This window comes from Leucopleurus acutus (genome assembly GCF_964270905.1).
Source record: "Leucopleurus acutus genome assembly, chromosome: 13".
Taxonomy (NCBI): domain Eukaryota; kingdom Metazoa; phylum Chordata; class Mammalia; order Artiodactyla; family Delphinidae; genus Leucopleurus; species Leucopleurus acutus.
In genome coordinates, this window is record NC_139155.1 from 50,092,285 (window position 1) to 50,111,354 (window position 19,070).

The 19,070-nt window shown below is 41.4% G+C and overlaps 1 protein-coding gene across 9 annotated transcripts in view; it reads left to right on the plus strand.

Moving 5' to 3' along the window:
• OSBPL1A (oxysterol binding protein like 1A) overlaps positions 1-19,070 on the plus strand; it is a 210,731-nt gene extending 191,661 nt beyond the window's left edge. For all 9 annotated transcript variants that reach the window (XM_082853217.1, XM_082853216.1, XM_082853215.1 and 6 more), the window contains 9 exons: positions 805-902; positions 2,139-2,321; positions 6,790-6,897; positions 7,806-7,895; positions 8,130-8,256; positions 11,214-11,330; positions 11,896-12,019; positions 13,510-13,600; positions 17,839-19,070. In XM_082853217.1, coding sequence (XP_082709343.1) covers positions 805-902; positions 2,139-2,321; positions 6,790-6,897; positions 7,806-7,895; positions 8,130-8,256; positions 11,214-11,330; positions 11,896-12,019; positions 13,510-13,600; positions 17,839-17,941 — 1,041 coding nt within the window. In that variant the 3' untranslated portion in view covers positions 17,942-19,070. The remainder of the gene's footprint in view (positions 1-804; positions 903-2,138; positions 2,322-6,789; positions 6,898-7,805; positions 7,896-8,129; positions 8,257-11,213; positions 11,331-11,895; positions 12,020-13,509; positions 13,601-17,838) is intronic.

The following is a 19,070-nucleotide window of genomic DNA, read 5'->3' on the forward strand; positions in this document are numbered from 1 at the left end:
CTCTAGTCAGAGTGCCACCATAGTGGAAAGACCAACGAGAATTGCAAGAGAAGCAGAACGTGGTCCAAAACCAAACCTGGATGTTGGTGAGCTGTTTCTGAGTCTTTGTTTTAGAAGGTAGCATTGTGTTAGGGTAAAAATATTCAACCTTTCTTTCAGACTTTCTCAGTGTTTCCAAGAAGGAATAGATATATACATACACAGATAAATATGTGTATTTATGCTTATGTGTGTATATAAATATACACATACTACTATAGGTTAAAACAAAGGACAACAAGCAATTGCACTTTTTTGTTTTCCTCTGAAGAGAAGGCATTCATGTGATGTATATGGATTGACTAGACACAGGGAGAGTATAGTAGATACATTCTTTTCCTTCCAACAAAGCAATAGCATTCTAAATGGAGTCATTCTGTCTTTTCATTTATATAAATCAGCTTTTCCCAACCTCATTGGACTTGATACCAATTTGTTTAGTTTTTTCGCGCCATCCTAAAAGTGATGTACTTTTTAGAAATTTTAAAGGAATTAAGAGTAATTTAGGATTTGAGAGTTTTTTAAAAGTCCTTGAGAGAATTTGTAGCACAGTTGGGATGATCTTTAGGAAGTCTCAGAGTAATTTTCATTCTGAATATCCACATTTGCTTATTAGTTTGCTTATTAAGCCGTGTTAAAAATACAAAGTAATTAAACTCCTCAAAATCATTTTGTAAATTACTGTTTTCAGCAGAATTTCAGTTCCTGAAAGAATGAGGAGGCAGCAAGGCTATTTTTAACTTCTCCTAATGCTCTGTCCCACAGTGTGTAGCTGCATTTGCTGTATCTGCTGTTGCTTCTCAGTGGGAACGCACTGGAAAGCCTTTCAACCCACTTCTGGGAGAGACTTATGAATTAGTTCGGTAAGATCTTTCACACTATTCCAGGTGGATAGTTGAATCTCCATGATTTACATAGCTCTTCAAATGAAAATGTGTATTTTTTGAGCATTTACCAACATTTTGTATGACTGAAGAAAGTTAGCAATTTTGTTTGTGTCTGTGATATTTATTATTTTAGAAATTATGTCAAAAATATGAAAACATACATAAAATGAACCATTACAAGGATTTCAGTATTCCTGATCTCATAGGATTAGTTATCATCCTTTCTCCTTATGTAGACCATAAAGCATGATAGGGGTTTTTTGGGTTTTTTTCTTTAAAAAATTAATTAATTAATTAATTAATTTTTGGCTGCATTGAGTCCTCGTTGCTGAGCACAGGCTTTCTCTAGTTAGGACGAGGAGGGGCTACTCTTCCTTGTGGTGCACGGGCTTCTCATTGGGGTGGCTTGTCTTTGTTGCAGAGCACGGGCTCTAGGCACGCAGGCTTCAGTAGTTGTGGCTTGTGGGCTCTAGAGCGCAGGCTCAGTAGTTGTGGCGTACGGGCTTAGTTGCTCCATGGCATGTGGGATCTTCCCGGACCAGGGCATGAACCTGTGTCCCCTGCATCGGCAGGCGGACTCTCAACCACTGTGCCACCAGGGAAGCCCCGGCAGGTGGATTCTTAACCACTGCGCCACCAGGGAAGTCTCTGGGTTTTTTTAATAACCATATGAAATATATTAGCATAAACTTACACTGTTGGCATACAGGCAGTGAATGTATCTAGAGCTGCATTTCCTGCTGTAGCTTGCTTCGTTACACACAGTTAGGGAATTCATTTGGCTTTAGTTTTTCTCACTCTTTCTCTTCCCTCCACAAATTTTGATCTCATTTATTCCCTAGATGTTTGTAAAGGAGATACATTAGATTCTTCAATCTTAATATAAATGGAATGATAAGTTTTAAATTTACATGGCTAATATTGTCAATTCATGAAAATCACCCAAATTCATGTGGGTGTTCTTTATTTTAATGTGTTTAAGTAGCTAGGTTTATAATAACATTGATTTTAGTTGTTTGGGTTGCATATGTGCAATTGCTCATGTGTTGTCCTTCCATCAGGATTATAACAAAGGATTGTTTACTTCGTCAAATCTGTTTCCTTAATACTTTAACATTGCTTTTTCACGGGAATGACAGTAATGTATACATTCTGTGATAACAGTTTTATTATATAACACTACCGTTTTTTGTTTGTTTTTTAAATCTTAAGAGATGACCTTGGTTTCAGACTCATCTCTGAGCAGGTCAGCCATCACCCACCCATTAGTGCATTTCATGCTGAAGGATTAAACAATGATTTCATCTTTCATGGCTCAATCTATCCCAAACTGAAGTTCTGGGGGAAGAGCGTAGAAGCAGAACCCAAAGGAACCATCACGTTGGAGCTCCTTGAGTGAGTCAGAATCACGCCTTTAACTCTTTTCATGTGTACCTACTCATTAGTATATACACTTGCACACAGACTTGACCTTGTTGTTCAAAAGGTGGAGACAAAGAAACCGCTTTTCTGAAGTGTAAATTTTCTACCATCATGTAAAAGAATTTGAGAAACATGGCCATAGCCATTGTTAATCAGCCTAGGTATGTGTAAAAAGTTTAACTTGATGTTTGACTGTGTTGTTTGTTTGGATCTATTTTAAGATAAAACGGAGTTAATCACTGCATGACAGTTCTTATGAGACAAGCTTTCTATATGTCATGGTAATAATATTTTGGTTAACCATCTTTTAAAGTGAATTCACTTTGAGAAATATTGAAATAACAATCACATTGGTACATCTTAGACATTAGGTTAAGTTGAAAGTTCTCTTCTTTTGCAATAGAAAGAAGATTGCCATGAAATACCTTTCCATTTATTTGTGTCATCTTCAGTTTCTTTCATTACTGTCTTGTTGTTTTCAATATACAGGTCTTTCACCTCCTTGTTTAAATTTATTTCTAGGTATTTTATTCTTTTTGATGCAGTTGTAAATGGAATTAATTCTGTGCTCATGGATTGAAAAAATTAATACTGTTAAAATGTCCATACTATCCAAAGCGACGTACAGATTCAGTGCAAATCTCTATCAAAATTCCAATGACGTTTTTCACACAAATAGACAATCCTGCAATTTTTATGGAATCACAAAAGACCCCAAATAGCCAAAGCAGTCTTGAGAAAGAAGAACAAAGCTGGAGGCCTCATGCTCCCTGATTTCAAACTATATTACAAAGCTGTAGTAATTAAAATATATGGTATTGGCATAAACACAGACACATAGATCAATGGAACAGAATAGAGAGCCCAGAAATAAGTCTATGCAAATAGGGTCAGTTAATTTACGACAGAGGAGGCAAGAACATACAACAGAAGAAGGACAGTCTCTTCAATAAATGGTTTTGGGAAAATTGGACAGGCACATACAAAAGAATGAAACTGGACCCCTCTCTCATACCTTACACAAAAATTAACTCAGAATGGATTACAAACTTGAACATATGACTGAAAACTATAAAACTCCTAGAAGAAAACATAGGCGGTAGGCTCCTTAACATAGGTCTTGGCAGTGATTTTTTGACTCTGACACCAAAAAGAACAAAAGCAAATATAAACAAGTGGGACTACATCATACTAAAAAGCTTCTGCACAGTAAAGGAAACCATCAACAAAATGAAAAGGCAGCCTACTGAATAGGAGAAAATATTTGCAAATCATGTATCTGATAATGGGCTAACATCCAAAATATATGAAGAATGCATACCACTCAATAGCAAGAAAAAACAAATCCAATTAAAAAGTAGGCAGAAGATCTGAATAGACATTTTTCAAAGAAGACATACAGATAGTCAACAGGTAAATGAAAAGATGCTCTACATCATTAACCATCAAGGAAATGCAAATCAAACCACAATGAGGTATCACCTCCCACCTGTGAGAAAGGCTAGTATCAAAAAGACTAGAAATAAATGTTGGTGAGGATGTGGAGGAAAGGGAACCCTTGTGCACTGTTGGTGGATGTAAATTGGTGCAGCCGCTATGGAAAACAGTTTGGAGGTTCCTCAAAAAATTCAAAGGAGAGCTACTATGATCCAGCAATTCCACTTTTGAGTATTTATCCAAAGAAAACAAAAACACTAACTCAAAAAGATATCTGCACCCCCATGTCATTGCAGCATTATTATACATATTATACATATTCCATACAACAGCCAAGATACGGAAACAACTCAAGTGTCCATCGTTGGATGAATGGACAAAGAAATTGTGGCATACACACACACACACACACACACACACACACACACACACACACACACACACAAATATTACTCAGCCATAAAAAAGAATGAAATTTTGCCACTTGCAACAACATGGATGGACCTCAAGGACATTATGCTATAAGCGAAATAAGCCAGAGAAAGTCTAGTACTCTATGATCTCCTTGTGTGAGAGAGAAAGATAAGAGAAAGAAAAAACAATAAACAGACTCTAATCCCAAGGTGACTGAGATATTGAAATCTGTATCAAAGACTTTAAAGCAGCTCTTATAACTATGCTCCATGACATAAAGATGAACTCTTAAAATGAATAGAAAGACATTGGAGCAAAGAAATGAAAGTATTTCTGGAAATTTTAGTACTGAAAAAATACAGTAACAAAAATAATAACTGGATAGGCTCGATAGCAGAATGAACATAATAAAATATGTCCTCGATCCACATGCTGAAAACTATAAAACACTGATTCCAGTTATCAAAGACTATGAGTAATGGAGAGTCATACTGTGTCTCACCATACTTGGAATCCTTAATATAATTCAGATGTTAGTTTTCCCATAATTGATCTATAAGCAGTCTATATTAACACAATCTAAATTTAAAAGTCCCAGGATGATTTTTGATACATAAAGAGAAGTTGATCCTAAAATTTATATGGAAGGGTAAATGAAACACTACAGCCAAAACAGTTTTGAAAAGGAAGAACAGAATTGATGGACTCCCACTTCCTAATTTTAAGACTTAACAGTAAAGCTGTTGTAATCAAGACAATGTTGTATTGACAAAAGGATAGACACATACATCAAGGGAACAGAGAATAGAGTCCAAAAACTGACCCACAGAAACATGGTCAATTGATTTTTGACAAAGGTAAAAACCCAATTCAGTGAAGAAGGATAGTCCTCTCCACAAATGGTGTGGGAACAGTTGGAAGTACGTATGTTAAAAAAATGAACCTCAACTTACATCTCACAGCTTAAACAAAAATGAACTCAAAATAGACCATAGGCTAAAATCTAATATACAATTACAAGCTTTTGGAAGAAAACAGAAAACCTTTATGACCTTGGATTAGGCAATGACATCTTATGGATGTAATACCAAGGCACAGTCTAGAAAAGACAAAATGGATAAATTAGGTTTTATCAAAATGAAAAACTCTTGCTCAGTGACAAACACTCTTCAGAGAATGGAGAGGAGCCATAGATAGATAAACATTATTTGCAAATCATTTATCAACAAAGGACTTGTATCTAGAATGTGTAAAGAATTCTCAAAACAATAAGAAAACAAACAACCCAATAAGAAATTGGGCAAAAGATGTGAACAGGCACTTCACCAAAGAGATATATGGATGACAAATGAGCACACAAAAACATGCTCAACAGCATTAGTCATTAAAGAAATACATAATCATAGTGGGATACCACTACACACCTGTTAGAATGTCCAAAATCAAAATAATTTTTAGAACTGACAGTGCCAAGTGTTGGCAAGGATGCAGAGCAACCAGAAATCTCATATATTGCTGGGGGGAATCTAAAATGGCAGAGCCACTCTGGAGAACAGAGTTAACCCTATGTTAACCAGATAACATAGGGTTACAGAGTTAATCCTATGTTAACCAGATGACTCAGCAGTCCACTCCTAGGTGTTTACTCTGGAGAAATAAAGACTTAACATTTTCACAAAGACCTGTGCTCACATGTTTATAGTACTATTAGTTGTAATCACCAAGCAACCCAGCATGCTTCAGTAAGTAAATGGTTAAACTGTGATACATCCATACAGTAGAATACTACTCAGAAATAAGAGAGAGCAAATTATTGATAAGTAGAATTTAAAATGGATTATACAAATGAAGAAACTAATTTTGAAAGGTTACATGGTGTATTATCCCACCTATATGACATTCTGGAGAAGGCAAAACTATTGCAATGCAGAACAAATGAGTTGTTTAGGGACTATGGTTGGGGGAGGGTTTGACCATAGAGGGGCAGCATGAGCGAGTTTGTGGATGGTGTGATGGAATTGTTCTATATTGTGATTATCGTTGTAGTTACAAAGATCTACACATGCACTAAAACTCACAGAACTAGATACACCAAGAAAAGTGAATTTTACTGTTTGTAAATTAAAAATAAATTTAGACATAAATGTACGAAGATGTAAAACAAATGTTTTCAAAAGCAAAGGATGTGTAAAATTGGAGCTTATTCACATACACAAGTTTTTCCCTTTGGTGAACTAGAAAGTACTAAATAGACTGTTTTCTACTTCTAATTTAATTTTGTTTATTATGTTTTCACCAGACTTTTGAATGCTTAAGATGATTATGTACATAGTTTAATTTGGAGTTTGGTAGAAAGATAGAATTTTTTTCTTAAGCTTTGGTATCCTTTTAAGAAACAATAAGAGGAGTCAGATGATACCTATTTTACTGTGATTAACACCAGCCGCGTTTTTACGGTCTTAGAGTTTAGTCATCTCCAGCAGTCTGATGTGTTATCCTGAGTAATAGCATTTGAGGCAAATGCACTTTTTACACAGAGTAACACTTCTCACTTATTTTTCTGGGCTTTGGTTTTCTTTTTGCTCTCCAGACACAATGAAGCATATACGTGGACAAATCCTACCTGCTGTGTACATAACATCATTGTGGGGAAGCTCTGGATTGAGCAGTACGGCAACGTGGAGATCACAAACCACAAGTGAGATGCTTCGTCCTCCTCCCCTGTCCCTTCAGTTGTCATCAGAGGGTGCCAGTAGTCTTTTTAAAAACGTTCTAGTACAGCCTGATGATGATTTAAGAACCAGGCAGTATAGCTCTGGGGTAAATAAAGCCCATCTATTTAATGAACAGATTTTATGTTAAAGTTTCTGATGAGGGGAGACTGGTGAACTCAGAGCTTCTGCAGCCTTGGGGAATGTTCATTCCCGCCTCCTTCAGCTCATTTTGCTGATCCTGATTAGTTTGCATTGTTCACGTGGGGATGGGTGGCAGGAGAAACACGAAAGTTGAAAAGAGTTGGGTTCAAATCCTACTCTGTGACCTTAGGCCAGTGTCCTAGTTGGCTCGGGCTGTTGTAACAGAGCACCATGGGCCGAGTGGCTTCAACAGCAGACGTTTATTTCTCATGGTTCTGGAGGCTGGGAAGTCCCGGGTCAGGGTGCTGGCAGATTTAATGCTAGGTGAAGGCCCTCCTCCTGGTTTGAAGTTGGCCATTTTCTCAAATCGTTGTATGGCAGAGGGAAGGATCGTCTCCCCGTATCTCTTCTTAGAAGAACACTGATCCCATTCATGAGGGTTCCACCCTTATGACCTGATTACCCCTAAATACCCTCACGTGGGCGACTAGGGCTTCACTACATGAATTTGGTGGGCAAACATTCATTCCATAACAACAAGTCCCTTATTTTTTATGAACCTTGCTTTACATTTTCTCCGTGGTGGGTCCAGTACTGATTATGGGTTAATTATGATGCTCTCTGTGTGGAGCCCGGCATGCGTTAGGAAGTCAGTAAGCAGCAGCTGCTATGAGAAAGGTTTTCACAGTCACTGTTCTCTCCAGCGGCTTCTGTGTTGAATGGTAACCTGAGCTCACTATCTCCTTTACAGGACTGCGGACAAATGTGTGTTGAATTTTAAGCCATGCGGCCTTTTTGGTAAGGAGTTACACAAAGTTGAAGGCTACATTCAAGATAAAAGGTAAAGTTTCCATTTTAAATGCTGACTGGTATAGGTGTCGTTCACTAAATAAAGTGTTATTAAAATCTGCCATTATCTAGGAAACAAGCATTTCAGTAAATTGAAAAACTCTTTCTTCTGCAAGGAAATATTTATTTCTTTAAAGAATCTGATTTGTAAGCATCTTTATAGTAATATTCAGTTACAGCAAAACGCTGGTTTAATTGCTGGCTAAACATCGGTTTCTCTTGACAGCAAAAAGAAGCTCTGTGCCCTCTATGGGAAGTGGACAGAATGTTTGTACAGTGTTGACCCTGCCACATTTGATGCTTACAAAAAAAATGATAAGAAAAACACTGAAGAGAAGAAGAACAGCAAACAGGTGAACGTCCCGGAAGGTGGCATCGAAGGAATCACGGGACTCTTTAAATTTGTACTAATCCTTTTGGAGGTGGCCTGTTAGCAGGTCACAGTGTGACCTCTTATACTTGGTGCTAATGCATGTAATCTTTCTCCTTGAACCTTCTTAATGAACCAGTTATCCGCCTTGGTAGCGAATGTTTGACATAATCTCCCGTGGAGTACGGGTGTGCGCCATGCAGTTATACACGTGGCATAGAACTCAAAGTTGCTTTGGAAAGTTGGAGTTCATCTTAGACCAATGTCCTTGTCCTCCTTTCTGTTTATGTGCATTAGCAGTTGAGATCATTTGAATATTTGAAATTTCACCCAGAATGATCACACGTTTTCATGCTTGCAGCAGTTGTGTTGCCCTTTTGTATCCGAGATCCCTGAAGCTGAGAGCATCGCAGTTAAGGGATTCGTTCCTGGACGGCTGTCCTCGTCTTACTAAGCGTTCTCCTAACGGGACAGTTTAACATTAGACTCTCCCCGTGTGAGGCCACAGGTTTTCGTCACGGGGCCCCGGGAGGCTGGACCGCTCAGCAGACTGAGCTAAAGAGAGCTTGCACCTATTTGGACAGGAAGCGTCGGAGGACTGATGCCTTTCCAGTAACGGGCATCACGATTCAGAGCACGAGCTCTGCTTAGAATCCCGCTTCTCCCACTTCTGAGTGGTTCAGTCTGGGGCAGATTCCCACCCTCTCTCCGCCTCAGCACCTTCATTTATAAAATGGGTACAGCAGTAGCACCCACAGGTCAGATGAGTTGACGGAGGTCAGGGGTTCCTGGTGAGGACAGCTCAGGCCCCCCTCCCCCCCCGTCTGCTCTGAGCATCACACCGGCCACCGAAGCACCGTCTCAGAGCTTCCGGCTCCCCTCGCCCCGCCGTGTCGAGCTCTCTGGGGCCCTTCAGGTGACTCTTACACATGCAAGAGTTTAGGAAGCCCCTAACCTTCCTCAAAAACAGAAGGTGTATGTCTGAGTGGCTTTCTTTGTAAACCGGTTACCGGGGTCCCGGGGGCAGAGCAGCTGGTGCAGTTGACGGCAGTGGCATTTCCCTGGCTGGGCCCTTCTCCCCTCCCTCTGCCTCCATCTCTGGGCACAGTCCACTTTCCTCCTCCACCTGGGTCTCCGCTGCTTCTCCTTCCTTCCGGGGGTTGCACTGATGCTTCTCTGCAGTGACCCCAAGACTGACGGGGCTGGAGAAGGAGTGCTCCAGGATACCAGGCCCCAACCCGAACTCCTGGGTGGTGGCTCAGCCAGCACAAGGCAGCTTGGCGAAGACATGGCCTCGTCCTCCTTTTACAGAGGTGGGAGGTGGCAGAGGAGGGCCTTGGCGAAATTCCAGAAAATCGCCCTCATGTTCCGAAAATCCCTGGTCAATCTTTGTAGAAAAACGGCCTTGCCCCTTGGAGAGAGAAGTCAGCCTCTTGCTCACCCTGTGTCTACTCTTGCCTCCCGTGGGCATCGGCCACCATGGATTTCTGATGTTCCCGAGTATATTTAAGTGCCTTGGGGGAGCTTGTCACCAGTGTTGTCCCTTCCCTGCTGCTGTTTTTAAAGTTGCGTATCTCAGCCAGTAGTTCTAGATTTGGTAACTGTGACATTGGGAATATGACTTAGCCTTCCAAAGGCTTAAATTCTTTATATATAAAATTTTATGGGTGGGCTTCCCCGGTGGCACAGTGGTTAACAATCCGCCTGCCAATGCAGGGGACACGAACCCTGGTCTGGGAAGATCCCACATGCCGCAGAACAGCTAAGCCCGTGCACCACAACTACTGAGCCTGCGGTCTAGAGCCTGTGAGCCACAACTACTGAGCCCACGAGCCACAACTACTGAAGCCTGCGCATCTAGAGCCCGTACTCTGCAACAAGAGAAGCCACCACAATGAGAAGCCCGCGCACCGCAACAAAGAGTAGCCTCTGCTCGCCGCAACTAGAGAAAGCCCGCGTGCAGCAATGAAGACCCAACACAGCCAGAAATAAATAAATTAAAAATAAATATTTTTTAAAAAAAATTATTAAAAAAACGTTATGAGTTTATTACATAAGGACTAAATATACAGAGAGCTGCTAGCAGCTCTGCCAGGTTGGGTGTGGGGGGGGGCGTGCAACCAGAGGAAATGTTAGTTTCTTTTTTAGCCTTACATCTTTTTGATTGATTGATTGATTGATTGATTGACTATAAATTTATTTATTTATTTTTGGCTGTGTTGGGTCTTCGTTGCTGTGTGTGGGCTCTTCATTGTGGTGGCTTCTCTTGTTGTGTAGTATCAGCTTCAGTAGTTGTGGCACTCGGGCTCAGTAGTTGTCGCTCGCAGGCTTTAGAGCGCAGGCTCAGTAGTTGTGGTGCACGGGCTTAGTTGCTCCCCGGCATGTGGGATCTTCCCGGACCAGGGCTCAAACACGTGTCCCCTGCATTGGCAGGCGGATTCTTAACCACTGAGCCACCAGGGAAGCCCCTAGCCTCACATCGTTTTAAATCTTCTTTTTATAGAATGCTTTCAGGATCCCTTCTGGTTTGTGTTGTTGATAAATTTAGTTAAATGCTCCAAGAATTTAATCTTTTCTTGCTCTCATAATGTTCCAGTCAATACTTAAATGAGTTATTTTGGCTTTAAAAAAAAACTTGAAAAATATTACAACATGATAGTAAAGGCATGATGATGGTGATGGTAATGGCTTGAATGCACAGAACCCTAAATGAGACCACACGTAAGGCTCACAGAGGCTCGCAGCGCTTACTCACTAGGCCTGCATTTATTGGCTCCCTGGCCTGTGTTGAAAGGTGAGGCTGTGAGAACGAGAAAGTCACGGTGCCCCGGCCCTCGTACAGTTGCATCCTAATGCTGTGCAGTCAGCGGTGTTTATTTTACAGTTTGTAAGTATATTCTTTTGAAAACATTTGTTTTGTTCATCTGTTGGTTCTTCTAGATGAGCGCTTCTGAGGAGTCAGATGAAATGCCAATGCCAGATTCCGAGAGCGTGTTTGTCATTCCTGGGAGCGTTCTCCTGTGGCGAATAGCCCCGCGGCCTCCCAATTCGACCCAGGTGAGGCTGGGCGTGCTGAGTGCGGCCTCCTGTTTACTGGGCTCTGACGGTGCTTTTCCCCCGGCCCAGGCGGGACCAGGAGGAGGCGGGTGGTCATCAAAAGCTCCTAAGTCGTCCCTCTGTGGCTTCTAACCCGGGACGGGGCATTCGTGCCGCCCAGGCCTCCTGGTGTCTGGCTGGCCAGGACGCCTTGGCGTGAGGCTTTGGGGGGCTTCCTTAACAATTACTGAGGGGCAAGACTGACTGTCGTTAAATGCAAGGTGGTGCAGCCAGATCTAGCAAGTAAGGATTTAAGTGAAGAACAGAGAATGTTGGGTTTGCTTGTATCTCTCCTTCGAGGTGATGGTGGTGGAAGATATTCATGCTGGGAGGCCTGCTGTGGGGCTTTCTTTGAGACAGATTCCCACAGGTGGCACAGACTTGGGTGAAAACACTGAGATGTGTGGTCTGAGAAAGACCGTTGTCACCACAGAACAGGGGGTTATGGTCAACTGTTTCTGCCTTCAGGGTTTCATTCTGCGTTATGCCCCGGTATATGTTAATTTGAACATTTTCTTCTTTTCAGATGTATAATTTTACTAGCTTTGCAATGGTTTTGAATGAAGTAGACAAGGAAATGGAGGGTGTGATTCCTAAGACAGACTGCAGGCTACGTCCTGACATCAGAGCCATGGAAAATGGGGAAATAGGTAACCAGCAGCTGATGGCGGCACCAGTGAAGATTGATTTCTTTGAGGAGGGTGGTTTGTTTTACTCCTGGTTACTGTCAGCACTTTACTATGTTAGCACAACCATCTTTAGTCTCTCTTAGAGACTTTTTTTTGAAGTATTTATTTATTTGGTTGCTCCGGGTCTTAGTTGCGGCACGTGGGCTCCTTAGTTGCGGCAGGTGGGATGTAGTTCCCCGACCAGGGGTGGAACCCGGGCCCCTTGCATTGAGAGGGTGAAGGCTTAACCACTGCGCCACCAGGGAAGTCTCTAGAGATTTTTTTTTAATTAAAATTCAATTTAGATTCAGAAACTTTGGTTTAAAATTTGGGAATCTGAGGTGGACCTCAGCCGCTCATATTTCATTGTCTCAGTGATACTCCCTAATTTAATGTAATACATACGGCCAGAGGCATATCTGACATATCAGAGGAGAATTTGGGACAATAATACCACATTTATCAACTTTTAACTACATTCTGACTAGTTATTTCACTACATATTTCAGAATTTAAATAGCACCTTGTGAGCCTCAAAGAAGTGCTTGGCCTTGGTTAACTCTGACATTTTATTTTGTGCTGTTAAATTTCTTCTTATTCAGTGGTTCTCAGAATGGGGGCAGTTTTTCCTCCAGGGGACGTGTGGCCGAGTCTAGAGACTTTGGCTGAAACATCTGGGGAACTGCTGCTGGCATCTAGTGGATGGGGGCCTGGGTGCTGCTAATGTCCTGCCGTGCCCAGGACAGCCCCCCACAAAGAATCATGGGGTGCAGCGTGTCAGCAGGGCTGAGGCTGAGAAACCTGCTCTAACTAAACACTGACCCTCCCTGTGAATTATCCGTGAGACAGTGCGACAGCGCTTTGGAAAACGGTTTGAATTTCTTACGAACGGAATCTGGAGGAGCTCTGTGAGGTCTCACTAAGAATTTAGAAAATTTTCACGTGTATTCAGTTTTTCCACCCAAGTTTTCACTGAAGCATTTTAACATGATTTTTTTTTGGCCTTAAGAGTAAGCTGGCACCTTGGGTAAATGCAGAGGTTGTCAAGGGCAAAAGCTGTAGGAGAGGACTGGGTGTTGAGTGCGAACCTGGGGATATGTTAAAATTTTGACAGGATAGGGCTTCCCTGGTGGCGCAGTGGTTGAGAGTCCGCCTGCCGATGCAGGGGACACAGGTTCGTGCCCCGGTCCGGGAAGATCCCACATGCCGCGGAGCGGCTAGGCCCGTGAGCCATGGCCGCTGAGCCTGCACGTCTGGAGCCTGTGCTCCGCAACGGGAGAGGCCACAACAGTGAGAGGCCTGCGTACCTCAAAAAAAAAAAAAATTTTTTGACAGGATAAATTTCGTGGTGTTCATGTTCTGATAAGATGGAGATGTGCTGATACCTGACTCCGTAAAGTGATGGTACTGAGTGCTGTGCCGGGCAGTCTCTACGTGTAGAGTAACGGTTTTCACTGCTGTGCTGATTCTAGATCAAGCTAGTGAAGAAAAAAAGCGACTTGAGGAGAAACAAAGAGCGGCCCGCAAGAACAGGTCCAAGTTGGAGGAGGACTGGAAGACGAGGTGCGATGAGGAGCTTGGGGTGGGGGGGGGGGCGGGGTGGGGGGGGCTGGCAGACGGGGGACTGCAGAGCCTGGCTCACTGTGCCCTGCGAGTTGTCAAGTATTTTCCACTGGCTAAGTTCAAGCTGAAAGGGCCGCATGTGTGCAAAGAGAAAGGACTGTTTGGAAGGTAAGGTTAAAATGTTCCTACACAATTACCACAGGTAAGTGTCAGTTACACAAACTATCTTTCCTTCTTATCCAGCAGAACACTGTCTCTTCTATTTTTAAGACGGAAGGCAGAGTTACAGATTTTGGCATGAAATAGGTTCAGAGCCATCTGCTCATATATGAGTAAATTACAGGGCCATTAGCTTATTACATATATCATGTATCACGGATATTTAGACAATGCCTTTACTCTTCCAAACACAAGGGACTTGACATGTCCTGGAAATACGATTTGTTAAAGTGACATCTTGGATTCCATTCAGCAACAGAAACTGGGCAATAAAATTTGCGAGTTTTGAAAGTTTGTTCTTTTTAAGAATCAGGAGTTACTTAGTCACTTGTATTGAGTAATAGAATCTCTTGTAAATAGGAATAGAATAAAAACATTTTCTACATTTATATTATGTAATAGAAACTGTTGTCCCATTATTCCAAGTTATTAAATAAATTTCAGAGCCAATATGGGCATAATTTCACAAGCAGTTTAGTAGATATTTTTTGGTAGCCCTTTTGCGTCTTACACAGTTATTAGAACTAGAAATGACCTTAGATAGCATCTAGTCCAGTGGTTTTTGGACTTTTTTGTTAGCATCAAAATCTTTTTTGCCAACGAACACGTAAAGAATCTACAAATATAAAACACATGGCCACCAGGCTGCTCGGGTGGGAGCTGAGCGGTAGGGCTCGCCTTCTCCCACCCACACACACGCAGGATCTGGGAAACCACTGGAAAGCCATTAGTCTGGAAGTCCCCTCGTTGTATGTGAAGAAACCAAATGCTGGTGTATTTCATTTAAGAGACTCGCTCAAGGACAAGTATGCCGCAGACCATGATTAGAAAGAACCACAAAAACCGAAAGCACGTTGCTTTCCTGCAATCCCTTCTGAAAAGATTGGATAGATTTTAATCATTGTTTCTAGTCTCTTCTGCGGAAAACCCACTTTGTACTGTATTTCTAATTTGTTTTGTTTTGTTGGCCACAGTGCACAGCTTGCGGGATTTTAGTTCCCCAACCAGGGAATTGAATCCCGGGCCCACGGCAGTGAGAGCCCCAAGTCCTAACCACTGGACCACCAGGGGATTCCCTATTTCTGATTATTAACTCCTTTATTTTTCCGGCCACATTTTCAAGTGTGCAAAGTAAGAGAAAAGTATTACTGTCAGGTAAAGTCCTACGTGCAGAAAGTAAGGAGCTTTAGACAGCTCGGTGTTAGCCTGCAAATAAAAACTAGAAGCTACGTTTGTGAGCTCCACTTTGGAGCCTTACACATGCTCGCTTCCACTGCTGTCTCTTAGCACCAGTAGTTCTTATATGAATATACAGACCTTAAAAATGACCCTACTGACCCTTTGTCCAAATGAATATGTGCTTGGAGTCTTTTTCCAGTAGTGTGAGAGGTGGCATTCACTGACTGGGTCTACTCCTGGCTGATCACGTGCTTTTTGAACAGCGTGGTTCCGTTTGTGTCGGGGCGGGGATGGGGCAGTTTGTAAAGGAGCATGTTCTGCCAGGTAGAGCTGAAACCAGCCCTCAGAAATCAAACCCAGAACCTTATTGTGTAACCTGTTCTTCCACACTAAAAGCTGGCTTTCCTGTTGACACCAGTTTCACTCATTTGAAGAGAGTTCCAGCTTTGGGATTCTTCAGGCTTTAAACTGTGGTTCCTGCATGTGGAAGTGGCTGCTTGTGATCCTGCCCTGTTTTCCTAGAGGAGCCCAGAGACCTTAATAAGTGGGGTTATGTGGGGAGAAAGTGGGGGGACTGGCGATAGACACAGGATTTGAAGAGAAGGTGGGTGGTGAGGCCAAAAAAATTTGATGACGTCATCTCTTTCCCCAGTGCAAGCATCGTGCAGAATTAATATTTTATCTAATGTTATTTTACTGATATAGACCCATGGACTCTGTAGACTCAGAAACATTGACTAAAGGGTAACAAAGAACAAAGACATCTCCTCACCCCCCTCCCTCCTTTTCTTTTGCCTCTGCTTGCCTAAAATGTTTAATGAGACTTTGAAAAGACAGCATGGACTTTTTTGTATGTGGAGGGGGGTACACTGATGGCAGCAGAGTTTTCCAGACGTGAGTGCTGGAAATTAAGAGACTAGATGTTGAGAGAAACTCTAATCCCTAGTATCAGACCTTCAGGTCCGAGGTGCTCATGTTTCGTGCCATGTTGCAACTCTCTCCAAGAAGTGCTCCCCGAAGGGAGGCCTTGCAGACATGGCCTTTAGAGCACTTGGCTTATGTGTGAACAAAAATACATATTTGCTATTGAATCTACTGTTCTGCACAGTCTCTTTGCACTTGACTTTCCAGTTGTCCACTTTGTATGGAAGAAATCCTGTGGCACAAGCCTGAGGCTTGGTTAATTTTTAGAATTTTTTTTGGTTACCTTGATTTTGATTTGCCTGATTTTCTGAAGTGCTTGATTTTACTAAGCCTGACTACAAAAGTGCTTTTACTACGTGGACTTTTGAGACCAAAAGGAGTAAAATTATATACTTCATATTAGACAAAAATTCTGTGACTTTGATCAAACAGTGGTTCCTTTAAGTATTTCCAGCTTGGTTACCAAAGTCTGAAACACACATATCTTGATCATTTAAAGCAGACTTCTAATTTTTCTAATTAGGGAAAAGTCCCCAAAGCAAAATAATATATGTAATATTCTAGAAAATCTGGCCTAGTGGGCATTTACTATATCAGTCTTCAAGGAATTAGCCTCATCTGAAGCATTTTTTGTGTCTTAGGGTTTTTAGTGCTGCTGCAGTGATTAATAGGACCACTTGGGACTTACCAAACAAATCTAAGCTCACTCTAATTGATAAATATTTTTAGAGGCAATTTATTTGGAAAGAATGACAAAGACATACGAAACTGTTTTCATAAATATTACTGAAAACTAAATCATATTAGAAAATGTTATACAAATTGAAATATGAACCTTTTGAACAAATAATTTTTCATTTCCATTACCCAGAGAAAGCTGGGAATGTAGAAAATGGATGACTTGTTACTTATTTATTTTTATGAATTTATTTTTGGCTGTGTTGGGTCTTTTTTGCTGCGTGCAGGCTTTTCTGTAGTTTCGGCGAGCAGGGCCTACTCTTCGTTGCAGCGCGCGGGCTTCTCATTGTGGTGGCTTCTCGTTGCGGAGCACGGGCTCTAGGGCGTGCGGGCTTCAGTAGTTGTGGCGTGTGGGCTTCAGTAGTTGTGGCTCGTGGGCTCTAGAGCACAGGCTCAGTAGTTGTGGCACACAGGCTTAGTTGCTCCGCGGCATGTGGGATCTTCCTGGACCAGGGCTCGAACCCGTGTCCCCTGCATTGGCAGGCGGATTCTTAACCGCTGCACCACCAGGGAAGCCCCATGACTTGTTTTTTAAAGGGCAAGAAAATTAGGGCGGCTCTTTCTAGAATTTGAAAAATGTTAAAATCTAGATGCAGCCTATGAACGTCTGTTAGTATGGAGAAAATGAAGACCCAGGAAGATCTGGATCAGATTAATTTCAGTGGATTATGTGTAACAGTATATTTGACACATCATGGTCTTTAACAACTTTGATATCAGTGACTAGCTTGGGCAAGTTATTTAACTTCTCTGACATTGAGCTCCTCCTTTGTAAAATGAGACTAAGAGTTTGGTGGTGGGGTGGCATTTACTCTGAATCAGGCACCTTCGTATTACTGTAGGTAAGTGGTAAAAGTTAATTTCCGTATTCTAATGCCTTATTCTCCATTGCTTAATAGAATGCTTTTAAGGAATGGGCCTAGGTGAACAATTAGACAAGCACTGTTGCTGAATGCTGTGGAAAATCCTTAAACCTTTTGGGTGGTCTCCTTACATATTTCAGAAAATTATTCTATATATGTGCTCTCTAAAAGCACTTTAAAGTCTCTTCGGAAATCCCTGACTCACAGGACAAAGTGAATCGCTGCAGTAGGGGAGTCTGCAAGCTAGTGAAGCAGCAGGGACCCTGTGATCGGGAAGAGTTTCCCCCATAACTGTTGTCTTTCCTCTTTAAACAGGTGGTTCCATCAAGGCCCTAATCCCTACAGCGGAGCCCAGGACTGGCTTTACTCGGGCAGCTACTGGGACAGAAACTACTTCAATTTGCCTGACATTTATTAAAACATAGACAAGTTGGGGCATTTGGCTAATCTACAGATAAGACTTAAACCTGTGTTTTAAAATTTTCTTCTTTGATTTCTACTCATCTTTTGAAAAGAGAAAAAAATCCTCTCATGATAACTTGCATTTCACCCAACAAAAGTAGGGCATAAGGTGGATACTGGTGATGAAAGTCTTTGGAAGAATGGGTAATTTTGCTATCCCGACATGCTTATTTGGAATACTGTTTTATCTAGAGGTATGGGAAACTGTTGGAGAATATGCTTTTTGATGGTTGCTGTTGCCGTATTCACTGAAGGTTTATACCTAAATGTAACTTTAGCTTTATGGAATTATATAGTAACCCAAATCAAGTTATTTTGAATATTTTTAGGCTGTCATGCTTGAATGTTTTAGATTTAACTTCGAAATGTTTAGAATTCTCCTATATGATGTTTATATGCTCAGATATAGAGGTTACGCCATCTTGTAAAGACTGCATTGAGAAGATGGCTTTTCTTCTTACTAATCCTCTCAATTTTACCCCTTCCCACCTCTAAAAAGAAAAACAATGCCTGAGTGTTCAGAAGAGAGATTCCTGATTTGAAAATTCTAAACTGGAAAAGGTATTTCGTTTGCTTATTTTAGTGCTCTGATTTTACTTTTACAATGTTCTAATGTCATTAGAATTAAAATGTTTGAGTTGTACATGTTTGAATTGAAAATATGTATAAAACCTAGCAATTCACAAAAATACCCCAGAAATATAGATTTTAGTCACCATCATTACATAATGAGAAACCTTTTTAAATGCTTCAACTCCCAGTGGCAAATGCCACCAGAGAAATTCAGTTGTACTCATGTATTATAAGTATCAGACTATATAAAAGGAGGTCTTGTGCATTTCAAGTTTGCAAGGCACCTGTGTACTTAAGATACGTATGGAGACCTACTTGTACAGTAGCTTTGCCCCTTTAATTGGGGTACATTAATCTTACGGTATTTATCTACCCAACCCCAGACTGAGATATTGCTCCAGGGGGCCTTAGGTAGCTGCCAGTAAGTTATTTTAATGGCTGTCTTGAAGTTAACAAGTGTTATAATGAAATAATCTACCTGATGCTAAATAAAGGCTTTAGAATGTTCAAAA